Consider the following 16,749-nt stretch of genomic DNA (forward strand, 5'->3'; position numbering starts at 1 on the left):
AGTCATATGGTTCGCTCGGTCACATGCAGCAAGGCACCGAGTGCCGTGTTACGCCCAGGCCATAGTTCGGGGTGTGACAGGTTAGCTAATCCCTTTGGAAACATTCAAGAACGAGATTAATTAAAGAAACAATAACCCACTTCATTAGGAATAAAATCATTCAATACATAAGCAAAACAAGAGTTTCAAACCAAACTTTAATCAAGAATATTTTCATAAACAAGATTCAAGTAATGGAATAGAAAGCTACACACTTAGATAATCAATACATAGCAAGGAAATGATTAAGAGATTTCTTATCAAGATCTTCAAATCTTCAATCCCCAAGTGTGGGTGCAAAAATCTAGCTCTCCAAGCTTGATGAAAATGGCCAAAGATGAAAGATATTCCTCCCAAGTCTTTCTTTTATAGTCCCCAATATTTCCATATCAAAATATGACCAAAACAGCCCCATATTTTCAGATTTGCAGCTCTGTCCCGTTTTTGCAAAACTGTCCAGTTTTGACAGTTTTAGTGATTTGGCCTCTTTTTTGACTTTGACCGGTTTCTTCCAATCATTTCTAAATCACATAAAACTGGGTAGAGCACCAACATTATACAAAAACACCCCTGCGTGCGCAACATGTGTCTCGCATGTTGTGTCGCAAGACAAACATTCGAGACGCAAAGCATGCTTTGTACTCGCATGTTATGCTCTTGAAAAGAGCATTTCGAACAAGGTTTGCGTTAACATCGTTGTCTCGCAAGTTCAACATGCGAGTCGCATGTTGATCTCGCAAATTGCAACCTTTCATTCTCTATTGAGTCGTCATGCTATGCGGTGGAATTGTGGAAGACACGATACGAGGCTCGCATGAGCAAAGTGTGTCCTTGGCCTATTTTGCTTCATTTTGCTCCGTTATGCTTTCCGAATATCTTTTCCTACAAAATGATAAAAACACACAAAAAGTAACACCAAAAGTGCTTGAAGAGTTACAAAAGCTTCAGAAATTAGCATCGAATATCCCGTAATTTCACGGCACATCAATACCAAATTTATCATTATTTAGATAAGTGAATTTTTACACAATCAAAAAATCATATTAAATGGGCACTCTTTAATTAAGGTGATATAAGTGAGGATCCATGAGTTTTGTAATCCTCACAACCTCAAAACTTTAATTTTTACCCTTATTTTGGCCTTTGTTTACATAGTTACCTATATGTAATTTGATAAATTTTGAAAAGTTTGATGGCAATTATCTCCCAAAAAGCAACAAAGGTGGAGGACACTTGGCAACTATCAAGAATTTTTTCCAAAATTTAAGGGCCTCATCTATCCTCATTTAGATAAGTTAATTTTTATATACTATCAAGAAATCATATAAAATTGATAATATTTATATTAAGGATAGTTTAGTGAAAAGACCTTTTAATTTCTAGGTATGAGTGATTTGTTAGCCAGTTTTCTTATTCCAACTAAAACATTTATTAGGTCTTACTTTATAGTTAAACATGCCCTACACCATATGCTCCTCTGCATATGCTTCTCTCTACTAAACATCCAACATTTTACTTCTTTAGTGATATTATATGTGCTTACAAATACAGAAAGTAAAAAAATATTGAATGACATTGCTAAATGTTGAAAATGAAGGTAGAGTTATCAGTCAAGATTAGATTATCTTTAAGATCTCTTGTTTGATTAACCAATTTTTTTTTTTAAGCATAAAACATAAATGAATGACTAAATTGATTCTCGAGGTTCATTTTATGAATTTAGTTATTTATTGAATTTCGAACTAAGGTTAAAACACACATCGACTAACGTAACGCCTTGACAGGAATAATAATGAGTGAAAATTAATAAATATAAAAAGAAATCTATTTCTATCTATGAATAACAATTGCATGCTCACAAATTAATAAATATCAAAAGAAATCTATTTCTATCTATGAATAACAATTGCATGCTCACAAATTCATAAAAATAAAAAAATAATTTCCAATTTATGATCTTCGACGAGTTGTAATTATCATACTTTATGATGTTAGTTTATAGAATATCGAATTACTTGCACCCTTTTGGTATTTGCTAATTTTCCTACCAACCTTATTTTCTCATAAATATTTTTATTAAAAAAAAACTATCTCATTATATGACGAACAAACTTTAATAATTATGAAAATTTATAAAAAAAAAAATATGATTAACTTGCAATTACATTAAATTAATTATGTACTAAAAAAAGTGACACAATTTATACTTATTTGATAAAACTTACGCATTATTTTTATATTTTTGAGTTTGGGCCCGGGCTTCGCACGGGCATCCGACAACTAGTAGAAACTTATACTTATTTTTAGTATAATTATTTACTTCATTTTATTTTAGTTAATAATATTGATATTATTCTACAAAATCATATACTATTTGAGTTGACATATACGTGCAACGCACGTACCGAAAAATTAGTCTCTTAAGAAGTAGTTATAAAATGATAAGCTTACTATATCACCCTTTGAATATAATAAATTTAATGCATTGGGAGATGAATAGTACTTAATAATATGGGTAAAATAGCTATAAAATGATAAATTATCTCTTGTTTTCCCAAATCAAACAAATAAAACTAAACATTCATTTTTAATATAGTGGACAAATAAAAAATGACGGAGGAACCATTTCGCTCTTTATTGTAAAACAAAATTAGAAATGAACAAAAGAGTTGACTTTGACAGACCAAGTGCATTAATTAGACGCATGAATTAGTCGCCTTGCCAAGTTCGAGAGACGAGAGCAGCTAATAATTAATAGGTAGCACAAACACTTTGAATATGTACGTCAGGCGTCAACTTAGTTTATTATAGGGTCTTAATTCCTCGATCACGTGTAGAATTTGTTATTGCACCATCTTCAGAATTTTTCTACTATATAGAAGAGCGAAGTTCTTGGACGATTAAGGGCATCACAGTCATTTCACATAAATTTCTGCATTATTCACTTGTGTTTGTAAGCCTCAAAGCATGAATATAAATTGACAATGACAAAAGAACCAAGCCTCTTTTTCTAAATGCCAAGAGTATTTCAATTGATGTGATATCTCAGTGAACTCCATGTTACCCCACCATAAGTACTCTTCAATTCTTTGCGTCAGTGTTGATTATATTCACTCCCATAGTCCCATTCCATATTTAATGAGGTGACATTTTTAATTTTGAGAATAATCACCTACTTGATGAAAGTAAAAATGAATCGCATTATTTCGTAACATGATAAAAGATGGGAGAAAAAGAAAGAAACTATGGCTTTAAGATGGGGGGAAAAGAAAGAAACTATGGCTTTACTTCCTGTCTTATACACAACAAAACTAAGAGAACAATTTAGTACAATAAGCAAAGAGAGATTCCAAAGAGATTTGCATACCTGATGAGATATTGTACCTCCTCAAACAAGGTGAACCAAAAGACACCAACAAAAAATAATGTTATATAAATTTTAGTAACTCAATGAGGTAATTAAAATTATACAACTCATTTAAAATGACATTAATTGGTAGTAAAATAATAAATACTTGAGTATCATTCTACATAAATTATATGTATTCTAAAGCTTTTTTCAATAAAAATGTATAATTAATCTTCTTTACCGAATATAGTGGATAAGTAAAAGTAAATAAAATAATATATTTTCAGGAGATAAGATAATTATTTTTTATTATATATATATGATATGTAATTTTTGTAATATAATAATAAATATTACAAAGAATTTTTTTAAGATAATTTATTGGTAGTTGAAAATTACTCATGAAAGAATGGAACAAACAATATGTATTGAACGAATTTATATCATATACATTGTTAGCGTAAAGAGATTTTGCACTATCAAATTCCATTTATTTATTGTGTGTAATTTGCCTTATTTTTAATATTATAAATCTCACCTTATATGTTCAAATAATGTGGTTAGATTAATACCTTTTAAATATTTATTAGTATCTTTTTACATTATGATTAGTTTTCTCATTGTAGAAAACCAAACACTCATTTTCTCTCAACATGGAGCTCTTGGCATCTTGAATCGTACTAATTAGGTTTCCTCACTTTATTCTTACTCTTGGTAAATTTCAATTTTTAGTCAATGTTGGATAGGAGTGAAGCTATTTCCTCTGCTTTTTCATTAATATGGGTTCGAATTTCATATAGTTTATAGATCTTAAAAGATAAAACATTTATTTTTCCGCAATGGTTAGAAAACCATTTTTATGATATTCCATCTGTTTCAAATTTACAATACAACAACAAACATACCCAACATAATTTAACAAGTGGAAGTTTCAATTTACAATATGCGGTAATATTATTATTTGAGGAGTCAAAGATGTTTTTCTTCGGCCATGTTGTTTTTAAAAAATATTCAACTATTATATATATCATAAATATTCAACTATTATATATATCATGACTTATAATATACTTTTTATGTAAGTTTTCAAGAGAGTAAGTCAGGAAAAAAACAATAAATCCTTTCATTGTGATTATGACTATGATTTTTTGATTCTTACAAGAGTAATATTCGTGTTTATCATCCCATATTCAAACATTGTCCGGTGAATTAAAGTAAAAAACTAAAAAATCTATTATTCAGTTTTTTAAAAGCTTGAAAACTCACCAATAAGTTTTGTGGTTTGTTAAATTTTTTGACATATTGATGATTAGGGTTAGTTCTAATGTCAATTTGAAGTTGTGGCTAAAATCGAAGTTATTAGATGAAGAATTGACTCATTTCGGATGGAGTTTCGCGGTTGAAGTTTGTAGGAGTAAAAATCTAGTTTTTGTATAAGTTTGGATAATAGTGTAACAACACCTATTTGATATAAGGATTGATACATTATCTATACGTCGCATAATATCGTATTATGTTGTATGCCCGTAAGTATAAACACGATTGCGGAAAAAAAGAAGAAGCTATGAAGGTGTCAACTGAAAATATAGGTTGTTTATTTTTTAAAACATTCCCAATTCTTAACAGCTGATTTTAAGATTTTTGTTACTTAGAAAATATTAAAGTTGTAGAATGTATCGGATCTTTATTAAAAATAGAAAGAAAGGAACAAAGATTGCCTACTTTTTAATAGTAAAATTATTTTAGAATTTTAAATTTCTGCTCAAATCTTCATATGAGTAAATAAAGTTTTTTTTTTTTTTTTACAACCATTTCCAAGGTAATGTGTTACAAACAAATGGCTAACATCTTATTAGTTTGAATTAAATGACAATATTACTATAGCTAAAAGCTTTATGTGTTGGCTTCACTCTTCCATATAGTAGAAATATATATTGGCCGTAATTTCAACGATGAGCCACAAAAGTAGCACAAATTTTTTACACATACTCAGTTATATGCATTAAATAAATAATGAATGAATAAAATACATAATTCAATTTTAAATTAGTACAAGTATAACTAAGATGCCAACAACGCACACGCAAGCTCACGCAAGTGGACAAATGTTAAATTGAAGAACATCGTGTTCCATTGAAGAGACAAGAAGCCACTTACGTACTTTTTACCTGTAAAACAGTACTGTTGAATTTGTACACGTGATTTATGGACACGCGAATTGAGATGACCAAAGCGAATGAATAAGAAGTATAACACAGTAATATGATTAAAGAACAAAATAACAAGAATTGAGTAATTTGATAAACAAGCAAGTGCAGCCTGAGTTCCGACGTTATAAGCTGGCAAGGCCGCCGGACTGAGCTCCTGAGTTGGACTATGCGACGGTATAATAAAGCTTGTGAACGAGCAAGAATAACAAAGTACAAGTGTCATGCGTTGAAAGCTAACCAGAATCTGAATGCCCTTCAACAAGGTAAGATGCCACTTATAGCTAAATTTCAGGGAACAAGATCCATAAGTAATGCCCTCATAAATTCCATTAAGTGCTCATTATTGAGGCTAAGTAACGGTTGGCAGTATTCTTGGCATCTTCCGTAACAGCCTTATCTTATCCGGTCAACCCCCTGTGGTCGGCTCCTCATCTCCGGAGCCATGACTCCGGCTACTGATAGCTCAGGATGCTCGCTGGCCAAGCATGTGAAGTGGACCAGATACTACTTCTGCCGACTCACGCCTGACCTGTCCATATTGCCACGTGTCACCACCTGGATTGTCCACCCATCAATTCCAAATTTCACTCCATACAGATACTTTCCGGTTGCTCACCGAGATGTGGCCAGGGAGTGGAAAGGTATATATCAGTGAAATTCCAATCCCCATTGTTCGAGGAATTGTCTTAAAGGAGAGGACGATCGTCAAAGCTTCAATCTTTCAAAGCAAAGAGGGTCTAATGATTAATGATCCCTATCAATAGGGCAACGATTGTTTTAAATTGAAATAAATTAGACGTACACAATAATCGTGAAAAAAATAGGGTTTACCTCCTACAAGTAAAAATCTCACATTCCTGCGAGTTCTCTAGCCAGCATTCAAACTAAATGCTGTACTCTGATCCGATACGCATCAAAGCCAAAATCAACCCATTTACCTGCAATCATCAATCAGCCAAGTCAACACAGATAAAGCACAGAGCATTAATCCATTAATTGCACCTCAATATCAACCGAGCTTATTAAAAATAATAATGAAATCCATTAATTGCACCTCAATTTGCAAGATGTAGAACACCTGTCAGAAGATATATTGTTTATTAAAAAAAGTAGTAGTAGTAGCAGCAGCAGCATTCAGTAGTTATAGCCTTTTAGCCAAGTACCAAGCACCATCTTTGCACTAGTCTGTAAATCAGACAGAAATGCACATGCATGTATCCAACAAGAACTATCCATAAGAACGGAAAAAGTACTTCCAATTGTCCACCAAAATCTCATCAGCAATAACCAAGAGCATTAAACAAACAAAGAATAGAGACACATGCACTCCACAATTAGAAAGTTTAAGCAGTCAGCTGCATAATCCTGATGAAACAGACAGTAGGGCTACAATTGAGACGAAAGGAAGAAGAAGAAAGATGCTAACCAGGGGGGAAACAGAGCGAGACTGAGAGGGAAGCAGAGGTGAGATCTCTCGAAAAAAGAAGAGACAATCTTCTTATTGGGAAAATGGATACACGTCTTATCAGTACTTGAAGCCAGCTGCTGCTACAACGGGAGTAAGGGAGAATTCAATAAGTCCAAATTTTATCAATATTCCGGGAATACCTTCGTCGTCCTACAAAAGCTTGACCGATTAATAGTTTAAATGAATTAAATATCCATATCTGTTGTAGGATAATGCTATCTTTAGATCATGTAAAATCAAGCTCCCAAACCTTTTTCAAGATTATGTTTGCCAGACGCAGTATCCTCGAAAATGGATTAATTTGCCAGACGCAGTATCCTCGAAAATGGATTAATTCTATTATTAGCCGTAATGACTAATGACCAATGTTAGCGGTAAAAAAGTTGTTGGTCATGAACTTTTCTGACAGTCAAGAAGAAAACAAAAATAAATAATAAAATAAACCTTGGCAATCGCAGTGGAAGATTGAAGTCAACTTTATGTTCTTTGAAATCCTTCCACAAAATGCTTTCTAGCCAAAAACTACTCCAGAACGCCAATTTTTTTCGCAAATACATGCTCTCTGCGGAACGGAGGAGGAACATGATGCTCAACTTCATGCTTGATCTCAGTTATTCTTGCTGAAGGACTCCCAAGGAGATGCTGAAAAGCCATTATCGATATCATCCAGGGTGTTTTTTTTTTTTTTTTTTTTTTTTTGATAAGGTAAAGTTATCGATATCATCCATTCTTCATTTGAGTTTTTTATATTTTGCTCCCCAAAAGAGAGATTGCAAAATGTTCTTCAGTGGCTGGCCACAGTTATAATTCTTGCGAACTTGACCTCTTGGAACCAAGTCTAATAGGAGAGTGTAACCTGCTTCTATCACGTTCCAGGTATCTCTCCCTGCTTCTGCTTCTCCCATTTCTGGAAGTCCGGTGTTTCCAATTCTGAGCCCCTTTCGAAATCACGGATTCCTCTGCCACTCCTGTTAGGGCTACGATCTCTTCTTCGGTAGCGATCCCGTTCCCTGTCATAATCTCGATCTTTGTGCTTGTCCCTGGCAGATGAGTCACTTCTTCTTCGTCTGCTGTCATATTCTTCGTCTGCTGTCATATTCTTTCTCCCTCATCTTTTTCCTTTCTTCTGCTTCTTTCTCCCTGGCTAACCTTTCTTCTTCCCTTGCCTTCTCTTTAGCAGCCTGGAAGCAACATTGCATAGGATATCGTTTGTAACTAACGGCAGAAAATAAGGTTGCATTCTGCGGAGTTTTGTGAGGAAAATCAGGTGAGAAATTTACTTTGTACTCAGATAAGAAATCTCGAACCATCCCATAGCCAACATGCTGCTTACCGGTGATATGAGACTGAGTCCTCTCTGCAGCATCATTTACGACAAGGAAGGAACCACATTTAAGAAATTTCACACTATTAGATGCAACATTAATACACCAATAAGAAACATAGATCTAGCTTAACTACGCTTTTTACACTAGCAAAGCTTTCTTCACAAAAGAACCAAACGCCAAAATAGGAAGCTTCACTTCACATGACAGCGGTAGTAGCATTTCACTTCATCTTCTGGTAACCATCAGCAAATATGTTATCAACCATAAAAGCAACAAAAGAAGTACCACCGAGAGCAGAATACAATAATAGCCATAAGCACCCACACCAAAAAAGGAGCAGTAACATCATAAGAATTAAATTAAAAGCAACACTGCTTGATAGCAGAATATCACACACCAGAAAAAGAGCAGCAAGAGCATCTAAACCAAAAAAAAAAAACATGGCTGCACTTAAAACTGCAAAATCCACAACATATCTTTTTTTCTGACATGAAATTTTCAATCACATTGAAAGCTTCAAGAGATCAACAATAGAAAACAAGGGACCGATTCAGCATTGAGTGTCCCATCAAGATAATACAAGAACAAGCAAAAAGGTGTAAAATGAACTAACACTGAGTCAGAAGTATCATATAAAGATGGCATGGCTCAAGAATAAGGGAATGATACAGATTTGATGATTGTAAAGGTTGTCAATCTGGTAGGGATACAAAACACGCAACACATGGTTAGCTGGACTTATGTAAACCAAGCAACCAACCATCTTCTGGATTGCAATCCAAAGATCAACAACCTTCATATTCATCTTTTTGCAACAGCTCTATACATGCCTCTGACTACTGTCAACCTAACGCATTTGTTCGAACCAGCTCAGTGCAATATGAACTGTTTGTCCAAGAGATGAAAAACTTGTCTCAGTAATCAAAAGGAAATTACAATTTAGCGACAAGGAAATTTGGAAATAAGTACATCAAAAACATAAAAATTTGAAAGCAGATCATAGGCATTGAGTTACCTTGTATTTTCACGAATTTGGCCTCATCAGCTAGTGGACAACTGAGAAGATGATGTGAATATTCTCTGCAAGGCTCTACTGACCCCACTCCAAAAAGAAAAAGAAAGGAAAAAGACAAATTGAGATACAACATACTAGTTTGTATATCTATGTGAAAGCCAAAGCAAATAAGTGAAACAAATACAAGATTTCTGGATCATTATGTATCTTAATGTCTATATGAAATCTTGAGCCGACTATAAAAATTCCAGCTTGTCATAACCATATTTCAAACTACGGCAGAGGGTCAAATTTGCTCCTAAATTTTGCGAATGATCTAGATATGCCCTCCGTTAATAGTTGGGGTCAATCACGCCCTCCCTGTTACAAAACTGACACACAATTGCCCTTAATATTCCAATTCAGCAAACGGAAACATTAAGAAAATAATAAAATTCATAAAAAATTAATATGAAAACAGAAAATGAAATAAGAAAAGATCCTTCCCACATCCGCTGACCCTAATCCTTACCTTCACTACAACATCATCTCCTCCAAAATAACCACAAAACAACCACATCAACCTTCAGTTCATCCTTGCCAGTTTCCACTACTCCATAACAGTCACCATTTCTCATTCCTGTCTAACAGCCTTCACCAAAGAAAAATCAATCATCTCCTGCGCCCTTCAGTGAAATCACCGAAATAACTACTTAAAAATTCCACTCGTTCCCTCCATCACTGTTGAGCCGTTACCAGCAACATATATACATTTCAATCTGGAACTATTTTTATTTTGTTCATGGCAAAAATACTGACATTCCACCATAACATTAAAAAAATAGTTTTGTGACTTTACTAATGCAGGGGGTAAAGTTTAGTGACCACATGTGAAATTAACCTGTTAATATAACTCATCTGCCAGCGGAGCAATTAAATTTAAAAGAGAGGGAAAAAAAAAAAAAAGGGAAGAGAAAAATTATAGAATGTACCTGAATTCAATATGCACGACAGTTACTCCATTCAGATATTTGCTTATACTTGGTCAAAGTTGGATATTCATCGTCATGTGATGGTGCATACAGTAATATGTCCAGCAAGAAATCTGACAGACCTGTTGAATTTTCACTTGGTCGCCATATACAATTACTGACTTAATTTCCTCTGGAACATCCCAGATAATTCTTTCCCTCAGCAATAACATCACTTGACCAACAACAGCACTCCATGACACTCCCACGAAAAATTCTTCTGCTCAATGGTCAGTGAATCATCCTCAATGTTTTCCATATCAACATCGTTATGATCTTAGACATCTGCCTCTCACAAGAAGCACTTGCCTCTAGATACTGCTTCTGGTTTTCTGTCAAATATGTGGCCTCCAACAATGAGTTTGTAAAGCACATACCATTCAGAGGATTCTTTATTTCCAGACAAATGTATGCCAACTCTTTCATCCGAGAACAACACTTCTTTTCCAGTTGCCTCTGAATTCTTAAAGAGTGCTGCAATTCAGGATTAGAAAAAAAAAATGAAAGTGATAAAACTGAAAATGACGAACACTAGATAAGAAGACTCCTCTTTTTCAAAAGAAAATACAAAAACCAAATCTCACATTCATTAAGCATTCAATATCCTTCTATAAGATTTACATTTTGTTCAGTATCAAGTCTTCCCAGTGACAGAAGTGATCCGCTAACTTGTGTTAACCTAATTGGGTTCCTAGGTAGTTTATCCAAAAATTTAAACACGAATAATTCAGGAGAACATGCATATTGAGGATTACCTAAAGGTTGTCAACTGCACACAGCATACAACCACCTGACAAATTAGATACGACCAGTACAAAGGTGCCACTTCTCAAATTCCTGAAAAAAGAATAACAAATAGGATTATGTACACCTGAGAACCTCCAGGTCAATAGGTCATCGACGTTAGAGTCAAGAGAATACCGTACTAACGCAAAAGACAGAGTTAAGAAGTACACACAGTTGGTGGCTTTCTGAGGGTACACAAGCTACAATGTGCAGCTCCATACAAATGTCTATAATCTGTTGATACACACGGACCAGAAAGGGAAGGAAGCCCAGCAATATTGGAGAGATTTCATATCCAGCCTCTAGCTAGTGTTCATCATAAATCTTCTTTTCTTAAGAAGCAAATCATACATTAAACGAGCTTCGTGCCAGTTATTTTCTTCATCTAATATACAAATCAACAATTTAAGATTATGGCCACAAGGGACATATTCATTGGCAAGCATATCTTGACATATCTTCAGCGCATGAACACTCCAATTATTAGCACAAAGAGAACTGAGAAGATTTTCATATGATGCCTTAGAAGGGGCCAATCCTTTTTTGAGCATTGTGTATGAGAGCGATAGAGCATCAATGAGCCTTCCATGCCTGCATAGACCTCTTATTAAAGTGTTGTAGACAATGTTATCTGGAGGACAATCCTGCGCATTCATTCTGTTGAAAAGACTAACAGCACGATCAATTTCACCACTTCGGAAATGCCCATCAATTAGAATAGTAAAAGTAACTTGATTTGGTTGGAGGCCTTCATTTTGCATCATATCAAGGTGCTTGTATGCATCTTCCATCCTCTCTGCCCAGCAAAACCCAGAAATTATGCCATTATACAAGTACAGATTTGGCATTAGGGGAGAGTTCTTCACTTTATCTATCAGCCTAAGTGCATAAAATTTTATTTTTTCCTGAGAGCTAACTGAGATTTTGAAACATTTTTCCTCAGGCAAGATAACACTCTGATGAAGTAGATAGAACAACATTTTCTTAGATTCTTCATGCTGTCTCTGTGGGACAAGCCATTTCCCATCAAGTGACCTAATATTTCTAGAAACGCCACTGACCAAAGTAATATAAGTTACCAGGTCTTGCTCAATCTCACTTCTTTCCATCAAATCAACCAACTTAAATGCAAATTCAAACTCTCTCTTCCTTAAGAATTGTTTTATAAGAGAAGTATAAAGAACAGTATTTGGCATGTAACCTTCTTCTATCATCCGATCGAGGTATCCACAGCTCTTCTCTATCATGTTTTTCTTAACTAACCCATTTATAAGGGCAGTATATGCATAGTGGCTTGGTTGAACTCCATCTTCCAACATTTTGTCGAAGAGCTCATGGGCCTGAATAGCTCGCCCATTTCTTGATAAAGCATTAATCATTGTCACAAACATAGCTTCATCAGGATAAATTCCAGCTTCGAGCATTCTCCGGAAAACTCCGAGGGCCTCACCTATTCTCTTTTTTCTGCCCAAACACCCAATGATGGAGTCATATATAGCAACACTAGGCTTCAATCCACTCTCTTCCATTTGTTCCAGAACATCAAATGCTGATTGTATGTCACCCTGTTTACAGTATTCATTTACCATAATCAACAATGTTGCTTGATTTGGAACTTGACCTTGATCTTGCATAACTTCAACAAGGGACTCGGCATCCTCAAGTAGTCCCTTTTGGCAAAGGCACATGATCATGGAATTATAAGCTGACAGTGAAGGCTGAAGAGAAAGGCTTGCCATCTTATCCATGCAGAGCAGAGCAGAATCAAGTTTTCCTCCAAAACACAAAGCAATCATGTATATATTAAAAGCAACACTAGCCAGAGGTAAGTTTCTTGCCACAATTTCTCCCAAGAGCCGATCAATATCAAGCATGATATCTGTAGTAACTTTACGACTGGTAGGGCTAGGGATGTAAGAGAGGTCAATACCACAACCGTTCTCGGCAATTGCCCGCAAAAATGTGCATGCTAGACTAATCTCTGACCCTCTTGGATGATTCTTGATCAAGGTAAAAAACGCAACATGGTCAGGAATCAATCCAGTGTACAACATCTTCTTGTATAAGTCATCTACTTTTTCTAACCGATTCTCTTTATAAAGTGCAGAGATTAAGGCAGTATAAGAGTGAACACTGGGAGCAACATTGCACTGAATCATGTTATCAAACAGCTCCAATGCAAGATCAACTTTATGGTCCTTGCAATACTTGCCAATCATGATTTGGTAACTTACCGCATCAGGTTCTAATCCAAATTCAACCATCTGCTGATGGAGCATCCAACCCTTGTCGAACATGCCCAACTTCAAAAACCCATTTATCAGCGTATTGTAAGTATACTTATCTGGTTCACAGCCCAACTTAAGCATTCTGAGAAATACCATCATAGCCGTTTTCATTTTCTGGTTCTTAGAATAACCATTGATGAGAGTCGTGTACATGAGTTTATCGATAACAAAACCATAAGACTCCATATCCATGCTCAATAATTGTGCTTCCTCAACTCTACCCCTCTTACATAACGAAACAAACAACGTTTTAAACAAATGAACCGTAGGGGGTACCCCTCTATCACACATTACATCAAACACATAGAGAGCTTCGTCTAAATACCCGCAATAGCACAAACCATCCACTAACTTATTATAACAACTGAAACCGAGTAACACATCAGCATTAACAGCTTCCAAGAAAACATCAAACCCATCCAAGATTCTATCTTGGCTACAAAATCCCTTAATAAGCACATTACAAGTGCTACTACTACAAACCATCAACTTCATATCAACAACAAGTCTATGAAAAAGCAACTTAGCTTCATCGAATTTACCCAATTTACAATAAGAAATGACCATGGAATTCAATAAAGAATGGTTGGGCACAATACCTTTCTTGAAAATGGAATGCACATACACAACTTCGAGTTGCCGAATGAGATAAGAACAACTAGTTGCTTCATTGTTTGATTGAGAGATGAGTCTTTGAATAACTTTGTGAGCTGAATCAAACAACCCACGATTTATTAAATTGTGTGCAAGTGAAAAACATAAGGTCATGTGATTAATGGGGGATGTTGGAACACATTGTGTTGCTTCAGCAGGTAAAGGGCAAGTAGTAAAAGGTCTTGTGTTTGTTCTTGTTGAGAGATAGAAAAACAAACCATTGTGCAGACCAAGTACTCTATGCTTGGTCATACCGTTGTAAGGAACTGAGAGAAAAATCAGTGGGGGGCGGGGAGTTTTGTTTTTTGTTTTGTTTTTGGTTGGAAGGCTTAAGTTGTTCAAGCTATCTCAACAAACAAACACACTAAAGTTTCTAAATCTTTAGGGTTCTGTTGGGAAAGCCAAATGGTAACTGGAATTGGTCTACACTGTACAGTGTGAGTGCAAGCTAATATATTTAATTAATCATCATAAAGTTGTAACTAATATTGTAAAAATAATTGATATATATATATATATATATATTTTAATTTAATTAGTTATAAAAATTAAAAGAACACATTTTGTAAGAACACCATGAAACATATGTTTGACCAAAATATTATTAATATATATATAAATATAATGCCATTGCATTATTTAGATATTTGACCAAAAATAATAATAATCTATTAGTTGTAAGTGAAAAATAAACAACATGCAATGTAAAATTGTGAAGTTGAGAAGATATTCAAGCCAATTCCTACTCAAAAGCGGAAAGAAATAAAAAGAAACTTTTTTTTGTTGGTTTTCGAGTGTTATTTAGATTTAGATCATTTCTATGAAATGATTAGATCTAGTAGTATAAATACATGCTAGCTAGGATTTATTAAGTAGGACAAAACATAGAACCCAAGGAGTATTCAATCTTGAACTTACTCTTCTCCCTTGATATTAATAAAAGTGTCGGCCGTTCTCCGTGGACTAGGATCACATTGATCCGAACCATATTAATTACTGTGTTTTTATCGTTTCCGCACTAACAATTGGTATTAGAAGCCTACAGGTCGTGAGATCTAGGAGACGAGGCGACTATGGCATCTATGAAGTTTGAGGTAGTGAATTTTGATGGGCGAAGTAGTAACTTTAACATCTGAAAGATCAAGATCATGGCGTTGTTATGGAGAGAAGGATCAGTCTATGCTTTGGACGACTCGTATCCCGAAAATACGAAATAGACCGAGAAGTAGAAGATTGAGATGGATATGTTTAGCGCAATTCAATTATCCTTATCAAACAGCGTATTATATGAAGTCAGTACCGAGAAAACAGATGCGAATTTGTGGAAGAACTTGAAGATCTCTACCAGAAGAAATCAGTAACAACTAGAATGTTGTTAAGGCGGCGTTTTTACACCTTTAAGATGAAGACAGGTACAACTTTACAGGATGATCTTGATGCTTTTAATAAATTGGCTATGCATCTTACTCATGCTGATATTAAAGTGGGAGATGAAGAATTAGCGTGCACTCTACTGTTTTCATTATCACCGGCATACAAAGACGAGTTAATTCAATGATGTACAGTAAGGAGGTGTTCACGTTACAGATGGTAAGGCATGCATTGAATTTGGATGAATTAAGAAACCATATTAACAATGGTGAGAAAGAGGAGCATGGTGAGGGGTTGGCGGTTAGAGGTCACTCGAGCCAAAGAGGGAGAGGAAAATCAATAGCTAGGTCAAAGTCAAGGAAAAGGGTGAGTAGGAAGGATGCTGAACGTTGGGGTTATTGTAACACCTCGTAGCTTCGGGCGAAGGTTTGACCCATAAGATGATAATATAATGGAACCAATATGAGTGTTATAGGAAGTGTTTTGAAAACTAATCAAGTCATAAGGAATGTCTTTGGGCAAAGCAAAGTTGGAAGCCACTCTACGGGACATGTTTGCAAGTGAGTTTGTAGAAAGTCTTACTTCCAACGATCATAAACCCTTTATTAATTAGGAATTTGGGAAAACTTCTAAATGAAAGTTGTAGCCCTTTGAAATACCTTTCCAACGGTATATTATGGGGTCGAGGGACATCGTACAAAAAGTTATGGCCATTTTCGAAGGATTACGAGACGAGTCCGTTCACTGGTCATGTTATACGAACTAGTTATACGGCCCATATAATTTTATACGGACCGTATAACTCATCCGTACTTCATGAAACCTCAACCCGACGTTCTGTTTTGTGCCATGATAAAATATGGTCATATTATACGAACCGTATAACTTTATACGGACCGTATAATATGTCCATATAATTTCCGCCTCACTTTTGTATAAATTCAAGCTTTGAGTTCTTTTATTTCATTATTCACAATTCCAAGACCTAGCAACAATCCAAAACATCAAGGTAAGTCAATCCAAACCCTTCCAACTCAATTCTAACATATACTCTAATAATCTAAGCAAGAAATCATTGTTCCTAATCTAGGGTTTTCAAGAAAACCTATCTCAAGGTTCAAGAATCAAGATTTAGGAAATCTTCTCCAAAATTCAAGTCTTTAATTCAAGTTTTGGAGCAATTAAGTTACGTAGAACTTCCATCCACATGTGGGAATCTCTACGTTCTTCC

The 16,749-nt window shown here is 35.0% G+C and overlaps 1 protein-coding gene and 1 long non-coding RNA gene across 5 annotated transcripts; both read right to left on the reverse strand.

Annotated features, from left to right (window-relative positions):
* Positions 1-5,477: 5,477 nt before the first annotated feature.
* On the reverse strand, positions 5,478-8,144 carry LOC132032868 (uncharacterized). Of its 4 annotated transcripts, none has more exons than XR_009408617.1 (3): positions 7,511-8,144; positions 6,430-7,216; positions 5,478-6,316 (listed from the first exon to the last, which is right to left on the reverse strand). It is a non-coding gene; the product is annotated as an uncharacterized LOC132032868 (long non-coding RNA). The 4 variants fall into 4 exon arrangements; XR_009408616.1 differs by lacking the exon at positions 7,511-8,144 and having other exon boundaries at positions 6,430-6,536; positions 7,025-7,362; XR_009408618.1 differs by lacking the exon at positions 7,511-8,144 and having other exon boundaries at positions 6,430-6,536; positions 6,677-7,362.
* Positions 8,145-9,048: 904 nt separating this feature from the next.
* LOC132032867 (pentatricopeptide repeat-containing protein At5g62370) lies at positions 9,049-14,536 on the reverse strand. Its single transcript, XM_059422639.1, has 5 exons — positions 11,341-14,536; positions 11,175-11,256; positions 10,381-10,893; positions 9,410-10,040; positions 9,049-9,279 (listed from the first exon to the last, which is right to left on the reverse strand). Exon 1 carries the CDS (start codon positions 14,397-14,399, stop codon positions 11,508-11,510), a length of 2,892 nt encoding a protein of 963 aa, XP_059278622.1. The 5' UTR covers positions 14,400-14,536; the 3' UTR covers positions 9,049-9,279; positions 9,410-10,040; positions 10,381-10,893; positions 11,175-11,256; positions 11,341-11,507.
* Positions 14,537-16,749: the final 2,213 nt, after the last annotated feature.

This window comes from Lycium ferocissimum, chromosome 10 (assembly GCF_029784015.1).
Source record: "Lycium ferocissimum isolate CSIRO_LF1 chromosome 10, AGI_CSIRO_Lferr_CH_V1, whole genome shotgun sequence".
NCBI classification, from domain to species: Eukaryota; Viridiplantae; Streptophyta; class Magnoliopsida; order Solanales; family Solanaceae; genus Lycium; species Lycium ferocissimum.